This window comes from Pseudophryne corroboree (assembly GCF_028390025.1).
Source record: "Pseudophryne corroboree isolate aPseCor3 chromosome 3 unlocalized genomic scaffold, aPseCor3.hap2 SUPER_3_unloc_14, whole genome shotgun sequence".
Classification (NCBI taxonomy): Eukaryota; Metazoa; Chordata; class Amphibia; order Anura; family Myobatrachidae; genus Pseudophryne; species Pseudophryne corroboree.
Window position 1 is genome coordinate 2,221,026 of NW_026967502.1, and position 27,977 is coordinate 2,249,002.

Genomic DNA, 27,977 nt, shown 5'->3' on the forward strand with positions numbered 1-27,977 from the left:
GAGAATTAGTCACAAATGTTTGCAAACACATGTTTAGCTGCTGAGCCACGTCACGCCTTCTCTGATACAGCAGTCCTAACCTACATAATAGCAGTGCCCACATAGGGCCATGTAATTTGTCATAGTAGGCCTCATGATAAAGGCTATTACTAAAACACTTCCAGACAGAGAGCTAACTTACCCGGGAGCCACCCCCAGGATCTCCCATTGGCACTACAAGGAACAGCATGCCTTCCAAATGCTGCTCCCATTCAATTCCACTACTCAACTTTGCAGAGCGGCGACGTGGTCCTCAGCCCACACGTTCGTGAAATTTGACAAGTTTGATACCTTTGGGTCCGGAGACTGTAAGTACGGACGTTTTCTCTGACGTCCTAAGTGGATGCTGGGACTCCGTCAGGACCATGGGGGATAGCGGCTCCGCAGGAGACAGGGCACAAAAGTAAAGCTTTAGGATCAGGTGGTGTGTACTGGCTCCTCCCCCTATGACCCCCCTCCAAGCCTCAGTTAGGTTTTTGTGCCCGTCCGAGCAGGGTGCAATCTAGGTGGCTCTCTTAAAGAGCTGCTTAGAAAAAGTTATTAGGTTTTTTATTTTCAGTGAGTCCTGCTGGCAACAGGCTCACTGCAACGAGGGACTTAGGGGAGAAGAAGTGAACTCACCTGCGTGCAGGATGGATTGGCTTCTTAGGCTACTGGACACCATTAGCTCCAGAGGGATCGAACACAGGCCCAGCCATGGAGTCCGGTCCCGGAGCCGCGCCGCCGACCCCCTTGCAGATGCCGAAGAGTGAAGAGGTCCAGAAACCGGCGGCAGAAGACTTCTCAGTCTTCATGAGGTAGCGCACAGCACTGCAGCTGTGCGCCATTGTTGTCAGCACACTTCACACCAGCGGTCACTGAGGGTGCAGGGCGCTGGGGGGGGGCGCCCTGGGCAGCAATGAAAATACCTTGTTCTGGCTAAAAATACATCACATATAGCCCTTGGGGCTATATGGATGTATTTAACCCCTGCCAGGTCTCACAAACTCCGGGAGAAGAGCCCGCCGAAATAGGGGGCGGGGCCTATTCTCCTCAGCACACAGCGCCATTTTCCTGCTCAGCTCCGCTGTGAGGAAGGCTCCCAGGACTCTCCCCTGCACTGCACTACAGAAACAGGGTAAAAACAGAGAGGGGGGGCACTTTTTTGGCGATATTAATATATTTAAGCTGCTATAAGGGATACAACACTTCTGTAGGGTTGTTCCTATATATTTATAGCGCTTGGGTGTGTGCTGGCAAACTCTCCCTCTGTCTCCCCAAAGGGCTAGTGGGGTCCTGTCTTCGATAGAGCATTCCCTGTGTGTCTGCTGTGTGTCGGTACGTGTGTGTCGACATGTATGAGGACGATGTTGGTGTGGAGGCAGAGCAATTGCCGGTAATGGTGATGTAACCCCCCAGGGAGTCGACACCGGAATGGATGGCTTTGTTTATGGAATTACGTGATAATGTCAGCACGTTACAAAAATCAGTTGACGACATGAGACGGCCGGCAAACCAGTTAGTACCTGTACAGGCGTCTCAGACACCGTCAGGGGCTGTAAAACGCCCTTTACCTCAGTCAGTCGACACAGACCCAGACACGGACACTGAATCTAGTGTCGACGGTGAAGAAACAAACGTATTTTCCAGTAGGGCCACACGTTATATGATCACGGCAATGAAGGAGGCTTTACATATCTCTGATACTGCAAGTACCACAAAAAGGGGTATTATGTGGGGTGTGAAAAAACTACCTGTAGTTTTTCCTGAATCAGAGGAATTGAATGATGTATGTGATGAAGCGTGGGTTAACCCAGATAGAAAATTGCTAATTTCAAAAAAGTTATTGGCATTATACCCTTTCCCGCCAGAGGTTAGGGCGCGCTGGGAAACACCCCCTAGGGTGGATAAGGCGCTCACACGCTTATCAAAACAAGTGGCGTTACCGTCTCCTGAAACGGCCGCCCTCAAGGATCCAGCTGATAGGAGGCTGGAAACTACCCTAAAAAGTATATACACACATACTGGTGTTATACTGCGACCAGCCATCGCCTCAGCATGGATGTGCAGTGCTGGGGTGGTCTGGTCGGATTCCCTGACTGAAAATATTGATACCCTGGATAGGGACAGTATTTTATTGACTATAGAGCAATTAAAGGATGCTTTTCTTTATATGCGAGATGCTCAGAGGGATATTTGCACTCTGGCATCGAGAGTAAGCGCGATGTCCATATCTGCCAGAAGAAGTTTATGGATGCGACAGTGGTCAGGTGATGCGGATTCCAAACGGCATATGGAAGTATTGCCGTATAAAGGGGAGGAATTATTTGGGGTCGGTCTATCGGATTTGGTGGCCACGGCAACAGCCGGGAAATCCACCTTTTTACCTCAGGTCTCCTCCCAACAGAAAAAGACACCGTCTTTTCAGCCGCAGTCCTTTCGGTCCTATAAGAACAAGCGGGCAAAAGGACAGTCATATCTGCCCCGAGGCAAAGGAAAGGGTAAGAGAGTGCAGCAAGCAGCTCCTTCCCAGGAACAGAAGCCCTCCCCGGGTTCTGCAAAGCCCTCAGCATGACGCTGGGGCTTTACAAGCGGACTCAGGAGCGGTGGGGGGTCGACTCAAGAATTTCAGCGCGCAGTGGGCTTACTCACAGGTGGACCCCTGGATCCTGCAGGTAGTATCTCAGGGTTACAGGTTGGAATTCGAGAAGTCTCCCCCTCGCCGGTTCCTAAAGTCTGCTTTGCCAACGTCTCCCTCAGACAGGGCGACGGTATTGGAAGCCATTCACAAGCTGTATTCTCAGCAGGTGATAGTCAAGGTACCCCTCCTACAACAGGGAAAGGGGTATTATTCCACACTATTTGTGGTACCAAAGCCGGACGGCTCGGTAAGACCTATTCTAAATCTGAAATCTTTGAACCTGTACATACAAAAATTCAAGTTCAAGATGGAGTCACTCAGAGCAGTGATAGCGAATCTGGAAGAAGGGGACTTTATGGTGTCCCTGGACATAAAGGATGCTTACCTGCATGTCCCAATTTGCCCTTCACATCAAGGGTACCTCAGGTTCGTGGTGCAAAACTGTCATTATCAGTTTCAGACGCTGCCGTTTGGATTGTCCACGGCACCTCGGGTCTTTACCAAGGTAATGGCCGAAATGATGATTCTTCTGCGAAGAAGAGGCGTATTAATTATCCCTTACTTGGACGATCTCCTGATAAGGGCAAGGTCCAGAGAACAGCTGGAGGACGGTGTAGCACTAACCCAAGTAGTGCTGCAACAGCACGGGTGGATTCTGAATTTTCCAAAATCTCAATTGACCCCGACGACACGTCTGCTGTTCCTGGGAATGATTCTGGACACGGTTCAGAAAAAGGTGTTTCTTCCGGAGGAGAAAGTCAGGGAGTTATCCGAACTTGTCAGGAACCTCCTAAAACCAGGAAAAGTGTCTGTGCATCAATGCACAAGAGTCCTGGGAAAGATGGTGGCTTCTTACGAAGCGATTCCATTCGGCAGATTCCACGCACAAACTTTTCAGTGGGATCTGCTGGACAAATGGTCCGGATCGCATCTGCAGATGCATCAGCGGATAACCCTGTCGCCACGGACAAGGGTGTCTCTTCTGTGGTGGTTGCAGAGTGCTCATCTGTTAGAGGGGCGCAGATTCGGCATACAGGATTGGGTCCTGGTGACAACGGATGCCAGTCTGAGAGGCTGGGGAGCAGTCACACAGGGAAGAAACTTCCAGGGTGTGTGGTCAACCCTGGAGATGTCTCTTCACATAAATATACTGGAGCTAAGAGCGATTTACAATGCTCTAAGCCTGGCAAAACCCCTGCTTCAGGGTCAGCCGGTGTTGATCCAGTCGGACAACATCACGGCAGTCGCCCACGTAAACAGACAGGGCGGCACAAGAAGCAGGAGGGCAATGGCAGAAGCTGCAAGGATTCTTCGCTGGGCGGAAGATCATGTAATAGCACTGTCAGCAGTGTTCATTCCGGGAGTGGACAACTGGGAAGCAGACTTCCTCAGCAGACACGATCTACACCCGGGAGAGTGGGGACTTCATCCAGAAGTCTTCCACACGATTGTGAACCGTTGGGAAAAACCAAAGGTGGATATGATGGCGTCCCGCCTCAACAAAAAACTGGACAGGTATTGCGCCAGGTCAAGAGACCCTCAGGCAATAGCTGTGGACGCTCTGGTGACACCGTGGGTGTACCAGTCAGTATATGTGTTTCCGCCTCTGCCTCTCATACCAAAGGTACTGAGAATTATACGGCAAAGGGGAGTAAGAACAATACTAGTGGCTCCGGATTGGCCAAGAAGGACTTGGTACCCGGAGCTTCAAGAGATGCTCACGGAAGATCCGTGGCCTCTACCTCTAAGAAGGGATCTGCTTCAGCAGGGACCCTGTCTATTCCAAGACTTACCGCGGTTGCGTTTGACGGCATGGCGGTTGAACGCCGGATCCTAAGGGAAAAAGGCATTCCAGAGGAAGTCATTCCTACTCTAATTAAGGCCAGGAAGGAAGTGACCGCACAACATGATCACCGCATTTGGAGAAAATATGTTGCGTGGTGTGAGGCCAGAAAGGCCCCGACGGAGGTATTTCAACTGGGTCGATTCCTGAATTTCCTGCAAACAGGATTGTCTATGGGCCTCAAATTGGGGTCCATTAAAGTTCAAATTTCGGCCCTGTCGATTTTCTTCCAGAAAGAATTGGCTTCAGTTCCTGAAGTCCAGACATTTGTCAAAGGAGTACTACATATACAGCCCCCGGTGGTACCTCCAGTGGCACCGTGGGATCTCAATGTAGTTTTGGATTTTCTCAAATCCCATTGGTTTGAGCCGCTCAAATCGGTGGATTTGAAATATCTTACATGGAAAGTAACCATGTTACTGGCTCTGGCTTCAGCCAGGAGAGTATCAGAATTGGCGGCTTTGTCGTACAAAAGCCCATATCTGATTTTCCATTCGGACAGGGCAGAACTGCGGACGCGTCCTCAATTTCTCCCTAAGGTGGTTTCAGCATTTCATTTGAACCAGCCTATTGTGGGGCCTGCGGCTACTAGCGATTTGGAGGACTCCAAGTTGCTAGACGTTGTCAGAGCCCTAAAAATATATATTTCAAGGACGGCTGGAGTCAGAAAATCTGACTCGCTGTTTATACTGTATGCACCCAACAAGCTGGGTGCTCCTGCTTCTAAGCAGACGATTGCTCGTTGGATTTGTAGCACTATTCAACTTGCACATTCTGTGGCAGGCCTGCCACAGCCTAAATCTGTAAATGCCCACTCCACCAGGAAGGTGGGCTCATCTTGGGCGGCTGCCCGAGGGGTCTCGGCGTTACAACTTTGCCGAGCAGCTACGTGGTCAGGGGAGAACACGTTTGTAAAATTCTACAAATTTGATACCCTGGCTAAGGAGGACCTGGAGTTCTCTCATTCGGTGCTGCAGAGTCATCCGCACTCTCCCGCCCGTTTGGGAGCTTTGGTATAATCCCCATGGTCCTGACGGAGTCCCAGCATCCACTTAGGACGTCAGAGAAAATAAGAATTTACTCACCGGTAATTCTATTTCTCGTAGTCCGTAGTGGATGCTGGGCGCCCATCCCAAGTGCGGATTGTCTGCAATACTTGTACATAGTTATTGTTACAAAAATCGGGTTGTTATTGTTGGAAGCCGTCTTTCAGAGGCTCCTCTGTTATCATACTGTTAACTGGGTTCAGATCACAGGTTATATGGTGTGATTGGTGTGGCTGGTATGAGTCTTACCCGGGATTCAAAATCCTTCCTTATTGTGTACGCTCGTCCGGGCACAGTATCCTAACTGAGGCTTGGAGGGGGGTCATAGGGGGAGGAGCCAGTACACACCACCTGATCCTAAAGCTTTACTTTTGTGCCCTGTCTCCTGCGGAGCCACTATCCCCCATGGTCCTGACGGAGTCCCAGCATCCACTACGGACTACGAGAAATAGAATTACCGGTGAGTAAATTCTTATTTTTTTGGGAGCACTCTTGTTAACTTAATTGCAAATAAAATATAACCTTTAAGAAATATTCACTAAAAATTCATATAAATTGATCCTACTTAATTAAAAGAAAGATTACTATTGACTGAATTGTCTTACTATCAGTATTATATCAATCAGGGTGAAAAATATTTTATTTAGAAGAAATATATTAATATGTGTAATACTTTACCATCTAGAACACTGCCAGACAGCCGTGGGCTCTCCCTATTGGAAACTATAGGTCAGTTAGACTACAATAAGCCACTATACGTCAGTAAGACAATACAGTAAGAAACTATAGGTCAGTAAGACAATACAGAAGAAACTATAGGTCAGTAAGACACTACAGAAGAAACTATGTCAGTAAGTCAATACAGTAGGAAACTATAGGTCAGTAAGACAATACAGTGAGAAACTATAGGTCAGTAAGACAATACAGAAGGAAACTATAGGTCAGTAAGACAATACAGTAAGAAACTATAGGTCAGTAAGACAATATGGAAGGAAACTATAGGTCAGTAAGACAATACAGAAGGAAACTATAGGTCAGTAAGACAATGCAGTGAGAATACTGGGGATGGCAGTAGTGAATGAAAGGGGGGAGGAGTAGGCGGTAGGGAAAGAGCAGCCGGCAAGAGCATTAACATGGGTATTAAAGTTTTTACCAAAACACTAAGTAATAACGATTATGGGTCACCGTTGCTGCATAAAGAGAATGATGCCCCTAGCACAGGGGGAAATACTGATCTTAATTGTATGTATGTAAATGCCAGAAGTCTTACAGGAAAAAAGGGGGAACTAGAAATCCTTGCAGCAAGCAAACAGTATGATATTATAGGCATTACTGAAACTTGGTGGGATGAATCTCATTATTAGACAGTCAATCCTAGAGGGTTATACGCTGCTCAGGAGAGACAGACTAAATAAACGGGGTGGAGGGGTATGTCTTTATGTAAAGCCGTTATTAAAACCTCATATATGGGAAGATATTCAAGAGGGGACTGTAAATACTGTTGAAACGTTATGGGTAGAAATTGCATGCGGGGGTAAAGCAATAAAAAAGTTATTGGGGTTATGCTACAGGCCGCCTGGTATTAATGTGTCTGATGAGGAATTGTTACTGAAGCAAATTGAAAGAGCAGCAGGAGTAGGAGACATAGGGGTATATGCAATTGCGGTCGAATTCCCGAAATTGGCGAAAAACTGGACTTTTTCACCCCCCAAAAAAATCGTCAATGCAATTCAGAACTTTCCGTCAAAAAAACAGAGTTTCAAAATGCGATTTTTTGAAATTCGACTTTTGTCAAATTCGACTTTTCTGCAATGGTACAAATGCTGCAATTCGACAAAAGTATATTCAATTGAAGTTTGGAAATTCGCCAACAGTGCTTTTAGACAGTAAATTCGTCAATTTCAATCCGCCACACTTTGGTGGGTGAAACTAATAAAAAAAATGTAAAACATGTTTTTTTTTGGTGTTTTTTTTTTTTTTGGTGATAGCATATCTATTTATATTAGAAGGGATTAGGTAATTGGTTTGTCTGTTTTGGAGGCACAAGTATTATTTTTATATTTTTTAAAATAATATATATATTTTTTTTTAGATGAAATGGTAAAATCCCGGAAAAAAATGGCATGGGGTCCCCCCTCCAAAGCATAACCAGCCTCGGGCTCTTCGAGCTGGTCCTGGTTCTAAAAATCTGGGGAAAAATTGGACAGGGGATCCCCCGTATTTTTAAAACCAGCACCGGGTTCTGCGCCTGGTGCTGGTGCAAAAAATACGGGGGACAAAAAGAGTAGGGGTCCCCCGTATTTTTTACACCAGCATCGGGCTCCACTAGCTGGACAGATAATGCCACAGCCGGGGGTCACTTTTATACAGTGCCCTGCGGCCGTGGCATTAAATATCCAACTAGTCACCCCTGGCCGGGGTACCCTGGGGGAGTGGGGACCCCTTCAATCAAGGGGTCCACCCCCCCAGCCACCCAAGGGCCAGGGGTGAAGCCCGAGGCTGTCCCCCCCATCCAAGGGCTGCGGATGGGAGGCTGATAGCCTTGAGAATTGTGAAAGAATATTGTTTTTTCCAGTAGTACTACAAGTCCCCGCCAGCTGGTACTTGGAGAACCACAAGTACCAGCATGCGGGAGAAAAACAGGCCCGCTGGTACCTGTAGTTCTACTGGAAAAAAATACCCAAATAAAAACAGGAGACACACACCTTGTTAGTAAAAATTTATTACACAACTGCCGACACACACATACTTACCTATGTTGACCCGCCGACTGCCACAGTCTCCGTCGATCCGGGGTACCTGTGAAAAAAATTAGACACAGCACCACACATGCGACTACAAAAAGGATATCCTGGAGTTAGAAAAGGTTGAGAGGTGGGTGACCAAACTAATTAAGGGCATGGAGACTCTGGAATACGAGGAAATGCTTGCAAGACTAGACATGTTTACACTGGGAAAGAGGAGACTAAGGGGGTAATTCTGAGTTGATCGCAGCAGAAAGTTTGTTAGCAATTGGGCAAAACCATGTGCACTGCAGGTGGGGCAGATGTAACATGTGCAGAGAGAGTTAGATTTGGGTGGGTTATATTGTGTCTGTGCAGGGTAAATACTGGCTGCTTTATTTTTACACTGCAATTTAGATTTCGGTTTTAATACACCCCATCCAAATCTAACTCTCTCTGCACATGTTATATCTGCCCCCCCACCCCCTGCAGTGCACATTGTTTTGCCCAATTGCTAACAAACTTTCTGCTGCGATCAACTCAGAATTAGGCCCTAAGAGGGGACATGATCAACATCTACAAATATATAAGGGGACAATACACAGAGCTTGTGTGGGACCTGTTTTTGGTAAGATCAGCACAGAGGACACGTGGACACTTTCTTAGGTCAGAGGAGAGAAGATTCCGCACAAAGCGGCAAAATGTTTTTCTCTGACGTCCTAGTGGATGCTGGGAACTCCGTAAGGACCATGGGGAATAGCGGCTCCGCAGGAGACTGGGCACAAAAGTAAAGCTTTAGGACTACCTGGTGTGCACTGGCTCCTCCCCCTATGACCCTCCTCCAAGCCTCAGTTAGATTTTTGTGCCCGAACGAGAAGGGTGCACACTAGGTGGCTCTCCTGAGCTGCTTAGTGAAAAGTTTAGTTTTAGGTTTGTTATTTTCAGTGAGACCTGCTGGCAACAGGCTCACTGCATCGAGGGACTAAGGAGAGAAGAAGCGAACTCACCTGCGTGCAGAGTGGATTGGGCTTCTTAGGCTACTGGACACCATTAGCTCCAGAGGGATCGAACACAGGCCCAGCCATGGAGTCCGGTCCCAGAGCCGCGCCGCCGGCCCCCTTACAGAGCCAGAAGCAAGAAGAGGTCCGGAAAAATCGGCGGCAGAAGACATCCTGTCTTCACCAAGGTAGCGCACAGCACTGCAGCTGTGCGCCATTGCTCCTCAGCACACTTCACACTTCGGTCACTGAGGGTGCAGGGCGCTAGGGGGGGGCGCCCTGAGCAGCAATAAAAACACCTTGGCTGGCGAAAATACATCACATATAGCCCCCAGGGCTATATGGATGAATTTTAACCCCTGCCAGAATCCATAAAAAAGCAGGAGAAAAGTCTGTGAAAAAGGGGCGGAGCCTATCTCCTCAGCACACTGGCGCCATTTTCCCTCACAGCTCCATTGGAGGGAAGCTCCCTGGCTCTCCCCTGCAGTCACTACACTACAGAAAGGGTTAAAAAAGAGAGGGGGGCACTAATTACGCGCAGTATTAACAATACAGCAGCTATAAGGGAAAAACACTTATATAAGGTTATCCTTGTATATATATAGCGCTCTGGTGTGTGCTGGCAAACTCTCCCTCTGTCTCCCCAAAGGGCTAGTGGGGTCCTGTCCTCTATCAGAGCATTCCCTGTGTGTGTGCTGTGTGTCGGTACGTTTGTGTCGACATGTATGAGGAGGAAAATGATGTGGAGGCGGAGCAAATTGCCTGTAATAGTGATGTCACCCCCTAGGGGGTCGACACCTGAGTGGATGAACTGTTGGAAGGAATTACGTGACAGTGTCAGCTCTTTACAAAAGACAGTGGTTGACATGAGACAGCCGGCTACTCAGCTTGTGCCTGTCCAGACGTCTCATAGGCCGTCAGGGGCTCTAAAGCGCCCGTTACCTCAGATGGCAGATACAGACGCCGACACGGATACTGACTCCAGTGTCGACGGTGAGGAGACAAATGTGACTTCCAGTAGGGCCACACGTTACATGATTGAGGCAATGAAAAATGTTTTACACATTTCTGATAATACGAGTACCACCAAAAGGGGTATTATGTTCGGTGAGGAAAAACTACCTGTAGTTTTCCTGAATCTGAGAAATTAAATGAGGTGTGTGATGAAGCGTGGATTTCCCCCGATAAAAACTGATAATTTCTAAAAAGTTATTGGCATTATATCCTTTCCCGCCAGAGGTTAGGGTGCGTTGGGAAACACCCCCTAGGGTGGATAAAGCGCTCACACGCTTGTCAAAACAAGGAGCTCTACCCTCTCCTGAGATGGCCGCCCTTAAGGATCCTGCTGATAGAAAGCAGGAGGGTATCCTAAAATGTATTTACACACATACTGGTGTTATACTGCGACCAGCAATCGCCTCAGCCTGGATGTGCAGTGCTGGGTTGGCGTGGTCGGATTCCCTGACTGAAAATATTGATACCCTAGATAGGGACAGTATATTATTGCCTATAGAGCATTTAAAAGATGCATTTCTATATATGCGTGATGCACAGCGGGATATTAGCCGACTGGCATCAAGAGTAAGTGCGCTGTCCATTTCTGCCAGAAGAGGGTTATGGACACGACAGTGGTCAGGTGATGCGGATTCCAAACGGCATATGGAAGTATTGCCTTATAAAGGGGAGGGGTTATTTGGGGTCGGTCTTTCAGACCTGGTGGCCACGGCAACAGCTGGGAAATCCACGTTTTTACCCCAGGTCGCCTCTCAACATAAGAAGACGCCGTATTATCAGGCGCAGTCCTTTCGTTCCCATAAGGGCAAGCGGGCAAAAGGTTCCTCATTTCTGCCCCGTGACAGAGGGAGAGGAAAAAGGCTGCAGAAATCAGCCAGTTCCCAGGAACAGAAGCCCTCTCCCGCCTCTGCCAAGCCCTCAGCATGACGCTGGGGCTTTACAAGCGGACTCAGGCATAGTGGGGGCCCGTCTCAAGAATTTCAGCGCGCAGTGGGCTCACTCGCAAGTAGACCCCTGGATCCTTCAGGTGGTATCTCAGGGGTACAAATTGGAATTCGAGACGTCTCCCCCTCGCCGTTTCCTAAAGTCGGCTTTACCGACGTCTCCCTCCGACAGGGAGGCAGTATTGGAAGCCATTCACAAGCTGTATTCCCAGTAGGTGATAATCAAGGTACCCCTCCTGCAACAGGGAAGGGGGTATTATTCCACACTGTTGTGGTACCGAAGCCGGACGGCTCGGTGAGACCGATTTTAAATCTAAAATCTTTGAACACTTACATACAGAGGTTCAAATTCAAGATGGAGTCCCTCAGAGCAGTGATTGCGAACCTGGAAGAAGGGGACTACATGGTGTCTCTGGACATCAAGGATGCTTACCTTCATGTCCCAATTTACCCTTCTCACCAAGGGTACCTCAGGTTTGTGGTACAGAACTGTCACTATCAGTTTCAGACGCGGCCGTTTGGATGGTCCACGGCACCCCGGGTCTTTACCAAGGTAATGGCCGAAATGATGATACTCCTTCGAAGGAAGGGCGTTTTAGTTATCCCTTACTTGGACGATCTCCTGATAAGGGTAAGATCCAGGGAACAGTTGGAGGTCGGTGTAGCACTATCTCAGGTAGTGTTGCGACAGCACGGTTGGATTCTCAATATTCCAAAATCGCAGCTGATTCCGACGACTTGTCTTCTGTTCCTAGGGCTGATCCTGGACACAGTCCAGAAAAAGGTGTTTCTCCCGGAGGAGAAAGCCAGGGAGTTATCCGAGCTAGTCAGGAACCTCCTAAAACCGAGCCAAGTCTGAGTGCATCAATGCACAAGGGTTCTGGGAAAAATGGTGGCTTCCTATGAAGCAATCCCATTCGGCAGATTCCACGCAAGAACTTTCCAGTGGGACCTGCTGGACAAATGGTCCGGGTCGCATCTTCAGATGCATCAGCGGATAACCCTGTCACCAAGGACAAGGGTGTCTCTCCTGTGGTGGTTGCAGAGTGCTCATCTTCCAGAGGGCCGCAGATTCGGCATTCAGGACTAGGTCCTGGTGACCACGGATGCCAGCCTGCGAGGCTGGGGAGCAGTCACACAGGGAAGGAATTCCAGGGCTTATGGTCAAGCCTGGAGACATCACTTCACATAAATATCCTGGAGCTAAGGGCCATTTACAATGCTCTAAGCTTAGCAAGACCTCTGCTTCAAGGTCAGCCGGTGTTGATCCAGTCGGACAACATCACGGCAGTCGCCCACGTAAACAGACAGGGCGGCACAAGAAGCAGGAGGGCAATGGCAGAAGCTGCAAGAATTTTTCGCTGGGCGGAAAATCATGTGATAGCACTGTCAGCAGTATTCATTCCTGGAGTGGACAACTAGGAAGCAGACTTCCTCAGCAGGCACGACCTCCACCCGGGAGAGTGGGGACTTCACCCAGAAGTCTTCCACATGATTATAAACCGTTGGGAAAAACCAAAGGTGGACATGATGGCGTCCCGCCTCAACAAAAAACTCGACAGGTATTGCGCCAGGTCAAGGGACCCTCAGGCAATAGCTGTAGACGCTCTGGTAACACCGTGGGTGTACCAGTCAGTGTATGTGTTCCCTCCTCTGCCTCTCATACCCAAGGTACTGAGAATTATAAGACGGAGAGGAGTAAGCACTATATTCGTGGCTCCGGATTGGCTAAGAAGGACTTGGTACCCGGAACTTCAAGAGATGCTCACGGAGGATCCGTGGCCTCTACCTCTAAGAAGGGACCTGCTCCAGCAAGGACCCTGTCTGTTCCAAGACTCACAGTGGCTGCGTTTGACGGCATGGCGGTTGAACGCCGGATCCTGAAGGAAAAAGGCATTCCGGATGAAGTCATCCCTACCCTGATCAAAGCCAGGAAGAATGTAACCGCAAAACATTATCACCGCATTTGGCGAAAATATGTTGCGTGGTGCGAGGCCAGTAAGGCCCCGACGGAGGAATTTCAACTGGGTCGATTCCTACATTTCCTGCAAACAGGAGTGTCTATGGGCCTGAAATTGGGGTCTATTAAGGTTCAAATTTCGGCCCTGTCAATTTTCTTCCAGAAAGAACTAGCTTCAGTCCCTGAAGTTCAAACGTTTGTAAAAGGGGTACTGCATATACAGCCTCCTTTTGTGCCTCCAGTGGCACTTTGGGATCTCAATGTAGTTTTGGGGTTCCTAAAGTCACATTGGTTTGAACCACTTAAATCTGTGGAGTTAAAATATCTCACATGGAAAGTGGTCATGCTATTGGCCCTGGCCTCGGCCAGGCGCGTGTCAGAATTGGCGGCTTTATCCTGTAAAAGCCCTTATCTGATTTTCCATTCGGACAGGGCGGAATTGAGGACTCGTCCTCAGTTTCTCCCTAAGGTGGTTTTCAGCGTTTCACCTGAACCAACCTATTGTGGTGCCTGCGGCTACTAGGGACTTGGAGGACTCCAAGTTGCTAGACGTTGTCAGGGCCCTGAAAATATATTTTTCCAGGACGGCTGGAGTCAGAAAATCTGACTCGCTGTTTATCCTGTATGCACCCAACAAGCTGGGTGCTCCTGCTTCTAAGCAGACTATTGCTCGTTGGATTTGTAGTACAATTCAGCTTGCACATTCTGTGGCAGGCCTGCCACAGCCAAAAATCTGTAAATGCCCACTCCACAAGGAAGGTGGGCTCATCTTGGGCAACTGCTTTACAACTTTGCCGAGCAGCTACTTGGTCAGGAGCAAATACGTTTGCAAAATTCTACAAATTTGATACCCTGGCTGAGGAGGACCTGGAGTTCTCTCATTCGGTGCTGCAGAGTCATCCGCACTCTCCCGCTTTGAGAGCTTTGGTATAATCCCCATGGTCCTTACGGAGTTCCCAGCATCCACTAGGACGTCCGAGAAAATAAGATTTTACTCACCGGTAAATCTATTTCTCGTAGTCCGTAGTGGATGCTGGGCGCCCATCCCAAGTGCGGATTATATGCAATACTTGTACATAGTTTTTGTAAAATAATCGGGTTATTGTTGTAGTGAGCCATCTTTTCGAGAGGCTCCTCTGTTATCATACTGTTAACTGGGTTCAGATCACAAGTTATACGGTGTGATTGGTGTGGCTGGTATGAGTCTTACCCGGGATTCAAAATTCCTTCCTTATTGTGTATGCTCGTCCGGGCACAGTATCCTAACTGAGGCTTGGAGGAGGGTCATAGGGGGAGGAGCCAGTGCACACCAGGTAGTCCTAAAGCTTTACTTTTGTGCCCAGTCTCCTGCGGAGCCGCTATTCCCCATGGTCCTTACGGAGTTCCCAGCATCCACTATGGACTACGAGAAATAGATTTACTGGTGAGTAAAATCTTATTTTTTCGCGGTAAGGACAATACGTGTTTGGAATTCCCTGCCTGAGAGTTATAATGGCGGACTCAGTCAACACCTTTAAGAATGGGTTGGATAAATTCCTAATGGATAAGGATATCCAGGATTACGTAACATTCAGTATTCTGCGAGGCCTACAAAGAACAAACCTCACACCTTCTTTAGAGGTGGTCGTGCTATAGGAAAAAAGCCTGCTCCCGCAGGTTCCCAAGACCAGAATAACAAAGAAAAAACGGCTGCGCTGTGTGTCAGGAGATGATATGTATAAAGAGAGCCGACATGTAAACAGTTAACAATATTTAATGCAATTCATATAATTATAAAACCAATAGATAAACATGTGTGAATCAATCACATGGAATAAAACACAACTCAAAAACTCAGGAGTAAAATAAACTCAGCGGGAGCGTTATATGCAGATTTAGGACCCAATTTTGGCAAGTGTCCGTTTTCCATGGGCTAAATAGCCATATCATCAGTTGGTTGCCAATAGATGGGCACAGAAAGTTCCAAATATACTGTGTGCTTGCAGAAGTTGGATGTGATCGGTAGAATGTATTTACCTCTCCAGTGGGCTGGGCAAGAGTCGGGCGTCCCCGACTAACCGTCCTGCAATGCCCACGTCCACACGGCGGCGGGGAGGAATGGAGATCTCTGGGAGGAGTAGCTGGCTGTAGAGACGCGATATCCAGCGATCGGTCTCAAAGATCTTTGAAAAAGTCACATGGTATGTGACGAAACGCGCCAGACCCCGCCCTCCACACACCTCGCTCAGGTAGCTACAGGTGTTGCTTGCACGGACTAGGATCGAATCTTGCTCAGGCTGCAAAATACTTTGAGACCGATCGCTGGATATCGCGTCTCTACAGCCAGCTACTCCTCCCAGAGATCTCCATTCCTCCCCGCCGCCGTGTGGACGTGGGCATTGCAGGACGGTTAGTCGGGGACGCCCGACTCTCGCCCAGCCCACTGGAGAGGTAAATACATTCTACCGATCACATCCAACTTCTGCAAGCACACAGTATATTTGGAACTTTCTGTGCCCATCTATTGGCAACCAACTGATGATATGGCTATTTAGCCCATGGAAAACGGACACTTGCCAAAATTGGGTCCTAAATCTGCATATAACGCTCCCGCTGAGTTTATTTTACTCCTGAGTTTTTGAGTTGTGTTTTATTCCATGTGATTGATTCACACATGTTTATCTATTGGTTTTATAATTATATGAATTGCATTAAATATTGTTAACTGTTTACATGTCGGCTCTCTTTATACATATCATCTCCTGACACACAGCGCAGCCGTTTTTTCTTTGTTATATTGTTCCTTTTGCACACTCCACATAGTGTTCTCGGCTTGCGCAGTTTCTCAGGAGGTGTACCTAATTAGGAATGTTTTAATTATTCATCTGCCATAATCTATAGGCGCTGTATAGCAGTTAAGTGTGTTGTTTTGTGGTTCCCAAGACCAGAAGCCTGCTTCTGGTACCCACAAGTCCTCCGCATGACGGTGGACCACACAGCCTGGAGGAAAGTCAGATGGGACCAAGACTCCGGCATTTCAGCCACGTCTGGGTGTCGTCTGGCCTGGACCCTTGGATATAGGATATTGTGTCCTGGGGGTACAATCTGGAGTTTCAAACTCTCCCACCTCACCGTTTCTTAAAATCAGGCTTACCGGTTTTGCAGGCAGATAGAGCAATTCTTCTGGAAGATATCTGAAAATTGGTAGTGTCCGAGGTCATTGTTCCAGTTCTGCCTCATCAGTGGAACAAGGGTTACTATTCGAACCTTCTCATGGTACCGAAGCCGGATGGTTCTGTACGGCCAATTCTGAACTTAAAGTATTTGAACCCTTATCTCAGGGAGTTTAAGTTCAAGATGGAGTCTCTGAGAGCTGTCATCTCAGGACTGATGGAGGGGGAATTCTTGGTGTCCCTGGACATCAAGGATGCGTACCTCCACATTCCCATTTGGTCGACGCATAAGGCTTATCTCAAGTTTGCACTTTTTAGATGATCACTATCCGTTTCAACCGAGGGTCTTCACCAAGGTGATGGCAGAGATAATGGTTCTCCTCCGCAAGCAGGGTGTGAACACAATTCCGTATCTGGATGATCTCCTGATCAAGGCAACATCCAGGGAGAAGTTATTAAGATCCAATGCTCTCATGACACATCTGCTCAAGGAGCACGGTTGGATCCTGAACCTTCCAAAGTCTCATCTGGAGCTGACAAGGAGGCTGCCTTTCCTGGGAATGATCCTCAACATGGAGGTGCAGAGGGTGTTTCTACCGGTAGAGAAAGCACTAGTGATTCAAACAATGGTCCGGGATGTCTTGAAGCCTTCATGGGTATCGGTTCATCAGTGCATCCACCTTCTGGGGAAGATGGTTGCCTCCTACGAGGCTCTGCAGTATGGAGGATTCATTGCTCGCTCCTTTAGCTGGATCTCTTGGACCAGTGGTTGGGATCTCACCTACATATGCATCAGAGGATACATCTGTCACCAAAGCCAGGATTTCACTCCTCTGGTGGCTACAACTACCACACCTTCTAGAAGGCCGAAGGTTCAGGCTTCAGGACTGATTCCTTCTAACCACGGATGCAAGTCTAAGAGGTTGGGGAGCAGTCGCTCAGGGAGAAACCTTCCAAGGAAGGTGGTCATATCAAGAATCCCTTCTCCCAATAAACATCCTGGAGCTAAGGGCCATGTACAACGGCCTTCTTCAAGCAGCACACCTACAGGATTGAGCTGTTCTGGTGCAATCGGACAACGTGACCACAGTGGCCTACATAAACTAACAAGGCGGAACGAAGAGCAGGGCTGCAATGTCAGAGGTGTCAAGAATCCTCCTCTGGGCAGAAAGGCACGCAGTGGCGATGTCAGCAATCTTCATTCCGGGATTAGAAAGATGGGAAGCAGACTTCTTCAGCAGACACTATCTCCATCCAGGAGAGTGGGGCCTTCACCCAGAGGTGTTTGAGGAGGTAACCGGTTGGTGGGGGGTTCCTCACATAGACATGATGGCCTCCCGTCTCAACAAGAAGCTGCGGAGGTACTTTTCCAGGTCGAGAGACCCGCAGACAGTGGCGGTGGACTCACTGGTAACACTGTGGGTGTTCACGTCAGTGTATGTGTTCCCTCCACTTCCTCTGATTCCAAGAGTTCTTCAACTTGTAAGAAGAATAAAGGTTCTGGCAATCCTCATTGCTCCAGACAGGCCAAGGAGGGCTTGGTACGCGGATCTGCTGGATCTTCTGCAAGATCCACAGCCCTTACCTCTTCGGGAGGATCTGCTGCTGCAGGGGCTGTTCGCCTATCAAGACTTACCAAGGCTACGTTTGATGGCATGGCGGTTGAGCACCAGATCTTAGCTCGAAAGGGTATCCCAAGCGAGGTGATTCCTACCCTGATACAGGCTAGGAATGGGGTAACATCTAAATATTACCATCGAATTTGGAAATAATGTGTGTCTTGGGGTGAATCCAAGAAATTTCCTGCTGTGGAGTTTCAACTTGGACGTTTGCTCCTTTTCCTGCAAGCAGGTGTGGATATGGGCCTGAGATTGGGAACTATCAAGGTTCAGATCTCGGCTTTATCCATTTTCTTACAAAAGCAATTGGCTGTCCTCCCTGAGGTTTAGACCTTTTTGAAGAGGTTCTGCACATCCAGCTTCCCTTTGTGGCGCCTGGGATCTTGGTGTGGTATTAGTTCCTGCAGTCGGATTGGTTTGAGCCTCTACAGGAGGCTAAAATCAAGTTTCTCACGTGGAAGGCGGTCACTTTGTTGGCCTTAGCTATCTGCTCGACGCGTGTCAGAATTGGGAGCTTTTTCCTGTAAAAGCCCCTATCTGATCTTCCATGAAGATAGGGCGGAACTCAGGACTCGTCCGCAGTTCCTGCCTAAGGTTGTATCAGCTTTTCATATCAACCAACCTATTGTGGTGCCAGTGGCTACTGACACCTCAATTGCTTCAAAGGCCTTGGATGTTGTAAGGGCTTTGAAGATTTATGTGAAGAGGACGGCTCATCATAGGAAAACTGACTCTGTCCTCTATGATCACAAGAAAATTGGGTGTCCTGCTTCTAAGCAGTCGATTTCACGCTGCATCAGGTTCACCATCCAGCATGCATATTCTATGGCAGGATTGCCGTGTCCAAAATCTGTAAAGGTCTACTCTACTCGTAAGGTGGGCTCTTCCTGGGCGGCTGCCTGGGGTGTCTCGTCTGTACAGCTTTGCTGAGCAGCTACTTGGTCTGGGTCGAGTACATTTGCTAAGTTTTACAAGTTCGATATCTTGGCCTCTGATGACCTCAAGTTTGGTCAAGCAGTTTTGCAGGAGCCTTCGCTCTCTCCCTCCCATACTGGGAGCTTTGGTACATCCCCATGGTACTAATATGGACCCCAGCATCATCTAGGACGTAAGAGAAAATAGGATTTTAATTACCTACTGGTAAATCCTTTTCTCATAGTCTGTAGAGGATGCTGGCCGCTAGCCTAGCGCTTTGTTTTCCTGCTTTGGTTTTATAGTTCAGTACTGCCTGGTTCCTAGGTAAGTTCTGCGTTATTTACTGTTTCAGCTGTTGCTGAGATTTTCGGCATGTTGGCCGGATTTGCCTGTTGTGTGAGCTGGTATGAATCTTGCCACTATCTGTGTATTTCCTTCTCTCGAAGTATGTCGTCTCCTCGGGCACAGTTTCTAGAGTCTGGTAGGAGGGACATAGAGGGAGGAGCCAGCCCACACTATTAAACTCTTAAAGTGCTCATGGCTTCTAGTGGACCCGTCTATACCCCCATGGTACTGATATGGACCAGCATCCTCAACGGACTAAGAGAAAAGGATTTACCGGTAGATAATTAAAATTCTATTTTTTATACCTTAGATACTATGTTACTATGTAATACAGAAGGAAACTATAGGTCAGTAAGGCAATACAGTAGGAAACTATAGGTCAGTAAGACAATACAGTAGAAAAGTGTAGGTCATTAAGGCAATACAGTGGGAAACTGTAGGTCAGTAAGACAATACAATAGAAAACTGTAGGCCAGTAAGGCAATACAGTGGGAAACTGTAGGTCAGTAAGACAATACAATAGAAAACTGTAGGCCAGTAAGGCAATACAGTGGGAAACTGTAGGTCAGTAAGACAATACAGTGGGAAACTATAGGTCAGTAAGACAATACAATAGGAAACTATAGGCCAGTAAGGCAATACAGTGGGAAACTGTAGGTCAGTAAGACAATACAGTGGGAAACTATAGGTCAGTAAGACAATACAATAGGAAACTATAGGTCAGTAAGACAATACAGTAGGAAACAGTAGGTCAGTTTGACAATACAGTAAGAAACTGTATTTCAGTAAAACAATATAGTAAGACACCATAGGTCAGTAAGAAACTATAGGTCAGTAAGACAATACAATAAGAAACTATAGATCAGTTAGACAATACAGTAAACTATAGGTCAGTAAGACAATACAGTTAGAAACTATAGGCCAGTAAGACAATGCAGTAGGAAACTATAGGTCAGTAAGACAATACAGTAAGAAACTATAGGTCAGTAAGACAATACAGTAGGAAACTATAGGTCAGTAAGACAATACAGTAAGAAACTATAGGTCAGTAAGACAATACAGTAGGAAACTATAGGTCAGTAAGACAATACAGTAGGAAACTATAGGTCAGTAAGACAATACAGTAAGAAACTATAGGTCAGTAAGACAATACAGTAGGAAACTATAGGTCAGTAAGACAATACAGTAAGAAACTATAGGTCAGTAAGACAATACAGTAGGAAACTATAGGTCAGTAAGACAATACAGTAGTAAACTATTGGTCAGTAAGACAATACAGTAGGAAACTATAGGTCTGTAAGACAATACAGTAGGAAACATCTAAAAAGCCTTTATAAATGAGTTCCTCCTAACACCGCACAACTGCTCAGTGCGCAGACATTTGTGAGCAAAATAAAAAACCTATGGAGAATTATCACCAATAACTTTTTGCGGCTAATTAGATAGGGAGTTTTTGCGATGAACTGAATCCCCCCCATAAAATGTTTATACATACAGTGTGATGTTACATTGAGATTACCGCTGGAGGAAACTCTGTCACAATATTATTCAATGTGTAATTTATCCCATCCTCGTATGGGTGTAATATATAAATATATTCTTACTGAACAGGATTATTAGCACTGAATCAGTTATCACCCAATATAATATATATGCCGATGTTTAACAACAAATACACTTGTTTGTTTATTACATTATTCACCTTTATACATTTACCTTTGTGTTTAATATATCACTGATTTATCTTACATACTTTACTGTACTTAATAAAGGTTATATATTATTTATTAGTGTGCAAACAGGACAGCACTGTCTCTTCTTTGGTGTTTTATTATTGCAAAGCCCATGTCACCTCTAGTAATCCCACATGAGCGTCCATGTCACCTCTAGTAATCCCACATGAGCGTCCGTGTCACCTCCAGTAATCCCACATGAGCGTCCATGTCACCTCTAGTAATCCCACATGAGCGTCCATGTCACCTCTAGTAATCCCACATGAGCATCCATGTCACCTCTAGTGATCACACATGAGCGTCCGTGTCACCTCTAGTGATCCGACATGAGCGTCCGTGTCACCTCTAGTAATCCCACATGAGCATCCATGTCACCTCTAGTGATCCCACATGAGCGTCCGTGTCACCTCTAGTGATCCGACATGAGCGTCCGTGTCACCTCTAGTGATCCCACGTGATCGCCCGTGTCACCTCTAGTAATCTCACGTGATCGCCCGTGTCACCTCTAGTAATCCCACGTGAGTGTCCACGTCACCTCTAGTAATCCCACGTGAGCGTCCACGTCACCTCTTGTAATCCCACGTGAGCGTCCACGTAACCTCTAGTAATCCCACATGAGCGTCCACGTCCCCTCTAGTAATCTCACATGAGCGTTCAGTGTTGATCAAGGTCCAGTCTAAGCATCCTAGCTTTTTTTGTTTTTTAATAAACATAAAAGCAATGATTACAGATAAAAATGTCAGTTATAGAATTATTTATTGTATGCTGTAACACCCTGGGTCTTGTCTACTCATTATATATATTAATGTATTTTATTTTCCAGCAGATGGACACACAAGCAGGAATATCTCAGAAGGACATCTAATGCTATCCCTGGATTCTGAAATAACAGATAATGACAGTAGACTGGATTCTCCAGGAGCTAACCCCATTACCCCAATTATTCATCCAGCTCTATCAGCTGATCCCTCTGATCCTGGGAAATGTTCTCCTGATCACTCTGATATTGGTGCATCTGTTACAGCTCTGAGAGTAGATACAGTGTTTCCCTGTTCTATAGATGCCATATGTTTTACACAGAACACAAACCTTATTACTCATCAGCCAGCTAAGGCAGGTGAGAGGCCATTTCCATGTTCTGAGTGTGGGAAATGTTTTACATATAAATCATATCTTGTTAGACATGAGAGAAGTCACACAGGTGAGAAGCCGTATTCCTGTTCTGAGTGTGGGAAATGTTTTGCAACAAAATCATTTCTTGCTACACATCAGAGAAGTCACACAGGTGAGAAGCCGTATTCCTGTTCTGAGTGTGGGAAATGTTTTGCACAGAGATCACATTTTGTTATTCATCAGCATGCTCACACAGGTGAGAGGCCATTTTCCTGTTCTGAGTGTGGTAAGTGTTTTGCATGTAAATCAGTTCTTGTTACACATCAGAGAAGTCACACAGGTGACATGCCATATTCCTGTTCTGAGTGTGGGAAATGTTTTGCACAGAAATTACATTTTGTTACACATCAGAGAAGTCACACAGGTGAGAAGCCGTATTCCTGTTCTGAGTGTGGGAAATGTTTTTCATCGAAATACCATCTTGTTAGTCATCAGAGAAGTCACACAGGTGAGAAACCATATTCCTGTTCTGAGTGTAGGAAATGTTTTGCACGGAAATCAGCTCTTGTTATACATCAGAGAAGTCACACAGGTGAGAAGCTGTATTCCTGTTCTGAGTGTGGGAAATGTTTTGCACACAAATCACATTTTGTTATACATCAGAGAAGTCACACAGGTGAGAAGCCATATTCCTGTTCTGAGTGTGGGAAATGTTTTTCATCGAAACCAGATCTTGTTATACATCAGAGAAGTCACACAGGTGAGAAGCCATATTCCTGTTCTGAGTGTAGGAAATGTTTTGCACGGAAATCACATCTTGTTATACATCAGAGAAGTCACACAGGTGAGAAGCCGTATTCCTGTTCTGAGTGTGGGAAATGTTTTGCACACAAATCACATTTTGTTATACATCAGAGAAGTCACACAGGTGAGAAGCCGTATTCCTGTTCTGAGTGTGGGAAATGTTTTTCATCGAAACCAGATCTTATTAGTCATCAGAGAAGTCACACAGATGAGAAGCCGTATTCCTGTTCTGAGTGTGGGAAATGTTTTGCACACAAATCACAATTTGTTATTCATCAGCATGCTCACACAGGTGAGATGCCATTTTCCTGTTCTGAGTGTGGGAAATGTTTCGCACAGAAATCCGCTCTTGTTACACATCAGAGAATTCACACAGGTGAGAAGCCGTATTCCTGTTCTGAGTGTGGGAAATGTTTCGCACAGAAATCAGCTCTTGTTACACATCAGAGAATTCACACAGGTGAGAAGCCATATTCCTGCTCTGGGTGTGGGAAATAAGCTCTTTTTTTTTTAAATTGTGTATTTATTGTAAGTTTTTTAAACCCCCCCCAAAAAAAAATAATAATACAACAAACAATTATTAAAATTATGAGAATTATAAGAAAGTGGCACCTGTAAGAAAAATTTGTTAATACAAAACGTGTTTACAGCTCCTTTTGGAGAATTTGAGCTCAGTCCGTCACGATTTCACAAAATGTGGAAGTTCTAACTTTCCCTAACTACTAACCGGTACCATGCAGGGCACCAAGATGTAGTATGGTAAGTCCTCTTCTCCCGTGCCACTGCGTCCAGCGGTGGGAGATCGCGGTTAGTTGTTAAGTCGCGGCTCGATGAAGTCACACTGCGGCTCAGCGTCAGGGAATTCGGGCCGGTCAGATGGTAAACTGTAGCTCTGTGCCTCCAACGCGTTTTGTGCGTCACAATCATGGCAGATACAGTAGAGCATGCAATATGCAGACAGGAGTACTGTCAGACAATGTATACCAAATAAAATTACAATACATGCCCAACAAAAACAGGATATATAAAGCACTCACCAGTATAACATTAAGCAATAGGAGCACACAGGCGCCATGTGAGCTCACATATCAAGGATAAAGAGAGTAACCTATAGCTGAGGAATATAGAGATACAGAGGTAACTATATTGCAGACCATGAATAGAATAGGCATAGAGTGAAGGAATATTGAAAAAAATATATATAATTCCGGAGACATCTGCCATAAATCTAAACAGAATAAAACAAAACCCTACAGTCTCTAACTAAATCAAAACAAACCCCGCACCCTGTATAACCTAACCCCAACCTAGGTATACCTGGATCCCCATAACCCGCCCACCTAAGCTACTTAACTTGTCTAAGCCCTAAACCCCCACCCCATACCCAAAACGAGGATAAATAAAATAGATATATGACTGGGGCAACTGAAAAGATAATATCAAAGGATCTAACTCTAGTAGAACTTCCACGTATAAACTTACATATGTGAACATAAAATATGAAGGATAGTGTTTGCTATACCCAATAGATATTCCAATGCGTATCTAGATACATAAGCTCTTAAATGAACATTTTTCAAATTAAACATAGTGTGTAACTATGTAATAAAGTTAGGCCGATAATAAGACATACAAAAAACATGAGAATGGACAATATTTTACAGAGAATCAGTGAGAAAATAAAACATAGCGAGGGTCCTGGCAACAGTGAATCAGTACACAGACTTGGAAAGAAGCAAATTCAGTCTGGGGGACGGGCCCATTCCGGAACCATATAGCCCAACAATTCACAAACAGTAACCAGCAAACAAATGGAGTCATCAGCCATCTTGTACAGCATTATCCAAGTAGAGAAGAGTAAAGGCCTCAGGTCCACAAAAATTACAGAATGGAAATCCATCCCCCTCCCTAGCACCTCAACGGACTGCAATGTGATACAGTACAGTTCTCCAGTGTCCAAAAAGTCACATTTTGAGGCCCTGAATGAGATTACAGTGTGGGTCCACACAGTCCTAATGACGAGATGGAGACTGCCGCTGACATCCCATGCACCATCGCCAACCAGGAATAACGGCGAATACGCATGGGATTAATCCGCAACTCCCCCAATTTATTTATAACTTGTTGTGTAGCGGAACCCACAGGCTCACCCGAGGGCATCAACACAGGTAGGCAGGCAGACTGTTCAGGAGAAACGGGCACCACAACAGTCTCTTCTCCAAACATAGCAAGAATCCTTTTCTCAGATTCCATAGCAGCCTTCAGGATAGAGGAGGTTAGATGTTCAGAGGTACTAGCAGGGTTAAACATGGCTTGAAGGGGTGCCTCACCAAAGCCAGTAATATGTAAAGCACTGAATAGCAGATAGAAATATTAGAAAGGTCCAGTCTCAAACAGTCAATATCAGAGGTATGAAACACAGAAGAAATGGCAGTTCTGTGTGTTCATGATGAAGGAGCCCTCAGTGTTCAGCAGAGAGCTATAGTGAAAAAAAGGTGTGCACTCACTAGGGAAGCATAGGAGAGAAGTAATGAAGTTCCTAGGGGCCCGGTCAAAAGATGGCATCTCCGTGGCGGGAAAGCACTCTTAATAAGCTGCTCCCAGGGTTGGCCAAAATGCAAGGATTCCGCTCGCAATATAAGGCGACAGCAGCGGCACAGACACGGAGTTAAAAGCACCACTCAGAAGAAGCCGCCCCGCATTCAGCTTGGGTAAACAGTCGGGTAGTAGAAGTGGCGGATCCGCAGCAGCTAAGTTTGGCCACAGTAAACATGCGGTCAATCCCGGTGATGTAGTAGTCTCCCACCACAGCCAGTCAGTGCCAGCAGTCCCCGAATCAGCAGCCCGCCAGCCGGAGTGGTCAGGAGAGGAGAGCCGTAGCTGGAAGTGAACTTGCGCACAGCACAATGTCAGGCAGTGAGGCCGGCCGCGACACCCAGGATGTAGGCCGCACTACGCAGCTCCGCAATGCCAAGGTTTTTCTGCAGCTAGAGACAGCACAGACACCAAAAGATGCAGCACACTTGAACACCCCTGTGGAGAAATTTCCAACGAGAACGTAGTAGGGAGCAGGATATATCAGCAGGATGTTGGTCGGGAAATAAGCTCTTGATCGGCATGAGAGAAGTCACACAGGTGAGAAGCCGTATTCCTGTTCTGAGTGTGGGAAATGTTTTGCACAGAAATCACATCTTGTTACACATCAGAGAAGTCACACAGGTGAGAAGCCATTTTCCTGTTCTGAGTGTGGGAAATGTTTTGCATATAAATCACATCTGGTTACACATCAGAGGAGTCACACAGATGAGAAGCCATTTTCATGCTGTGAGAGAAATAAATCCGCTCTTGTTGAACACATTAGACATTACCCAAGTACGGAACCATTTACATCTTCTGGAGTATAATTATCACTGTCGTCCAATGTTCCTCGGGTGAATCCTATCTCCTATGCTTTATAAAATATACATGCTACCACTGGGTGATATAATCAGACGTCATGGCCTGGTCTACCACTGCTATGCAGATGACCTGCTTTTTGCTCCATGTACTGAGAACCGAATACCAATAAATGGTTGTCTAGCTGAGCGCCAGGGGTGGATGATGCCAGTTGGCTGTGACTCAGTCTTTGTGAAACATAATAGAAGCTCCCCAACAAAGGACAAGACTACAGCTTTACCAACCATCTGGATTTATGCTTTGGTGTTCAGAATTGCAAAATTCTGAACATGTGCTGAATCCTTCTGTTTTGTGGCTGACACAGACATCAGGTATCCGCCACATACAAATCCTCGTTCTTTCATCTGTGGACCATAGCCAGAATCAAGCACTTGATTCCCTCAGGAGTTCATAGACTACTGCAATGCCATCTACCTGTGTCACCCAGCAAAAGAATTACAGAGCTTGCAGCTAGTACAGAATGCAGCAGCCAAGCTGTTACCTAACCAGCCCGTTCCTGCCTCCTAACACCCATTCTCTACTCCCTTCACCGGCTGCCTGCAAGATGACAAATCTATTTCATTATTGGCTAACTGACCTTCCCAGCCCAACATTACATGGTCCAAGGTACTAGAAGCAGCTTCTGCCTCATTACTGCCCTGCTTGCTGGCTTCTACAGATGAAGGACTGTTACCAGCAGTACCAAGAATCTCCTGGCATTCATTTATGGGTTGAACTTTTAGTTTTGCAGCCCTGAACATGGAACTCACTGCCTTGCACTGTAAGAAGCCTCCACTCTAGAGACCTTCACAAGCAGACTGATGACTGTTACTCACGCTTTTCATTAATGTACCTCTATTTACTTCCTAAATAATACATCCCAAATGCTTAGGTCTTTTTTCTGCTGTTTATTTTGTATCTTGTGCTTTGTGTGAATGTCTAATGCCAGTTTACACAATCTGTATTGCTGCACGACAATATGGCGGCAATTGGAATGTGTTTTCACTTTTTCTAGTTTGCCTAACTTGTTGCAGACACTCATCTTGACCTGGAGTGTTTTGGGATACAAGATCCTATCCATATATACCCTGTACATTACCATGTGCATTAGAGTCACCCGGGTTCCATCTGCAGTGGTTTGTTGTATGTTACATCTATATGGTGCGGATACTCCCCTGTATGATTTCATAATAAAAGCTTTTGTCTGCATCTAATTATTGCATTAAATCTTTTATTTTTATTCTGTTTTATATTCCCGTCTGAGTAATTACGCCATAATGTCTAATCTCGGAGTGGACCCCAGAAGATGTAAAGAAACCGTGTAAGTGTTCCATCATTCTGTTTCGTGTAAGCATACAGGTAAGTGATGGCACGGTGGTCACTGTCCGTCACATTCCGGTGGTATAATGGAAGTGGGACTGTCTGGGCTTATTCTAGTCTACTGCAGAAATAAAAAACTCAGCCTTTATCCTGCTTAAAAAAATTACAAAGCCCATAAATGAAGCTTGGTCGGACAAGACAGAAGCCACATTAATGGTGGCACATCATATAGGCTGAGGACCCATACTTCTGGGATATATGGCATAACTCCCTCTTCACCCACAAAAACCTTCCCTTCACCATTCACAATGTCCACCATTGCCCCTTCTGAAGGGACACAACTTTCCTTTGCTT

General features: G+C 46.3%; 2 protein-coding genes across 3 annotated transcripts in view; both read left to right on the forward strand.

Moving 5' to 3' along the window:
• Nucleotides 1-25,991, forward strand: part of LOC134983385 (zinc finger protein ZFP2-like) — a 37,626-nt gene extending 11,635 nt beyond the window's left edge. The window contains exon 6 of one of the 2 annotated variants that reach the window (XM_063949083.1): nucleotides 21,775-25,991. In XM_063949083.1, the coding sequence (XP_063805153.1) occupies nucleotides 21,775-23,366 (1,592 nt within the window). In that variant the 3' untranslated portion in view covers nucleotides 23,367-25,991. The remainder of the gene's footprint in view (nucleotides 1-21,774) is intronic. The other variant, XM_063949084.1, reaches the window with a different exon arrangement.
• On the forward strand, nucleotides 24,952-27,505 carry LOC134983411 (gastrula zinc finger protein XlCGF17.1-like). Its single transcript, XM_063949101.1, has 2 exons — nucleotides 24,952-25,036; nucleotides 25,974-27,505. The coding sequence occupies exons 1-2, from the start codon at nucleotides 24,952-24,954 to the stop codon at nucleotides 26,270-26,272; spliced, it is 384 nt and encodes a 127-aa protein (XP_063805171.1). The 3' UTR covers nucleotides 26,273-27,505.
• The last annotated feature ends 472 nt before the right edge of the window (nucleotides 27,506-27,977 follow it).

Coding starts and splice junctions, on each gene's coding strand:
- LOC134983411 (XM_063949101.1), top strand. CDS start 24,952: ATGGGATTAATCCGCAACTCCCCCAATTTATTTATAACTTGTTGTGTA. Junction 25,037..25,973: donor ACCCGAGGGCATCAACACAG/GTAGGCAGGCAG, acceptor TCGGGAAATAAG/CTCTTGATCGGCATGAGAGA.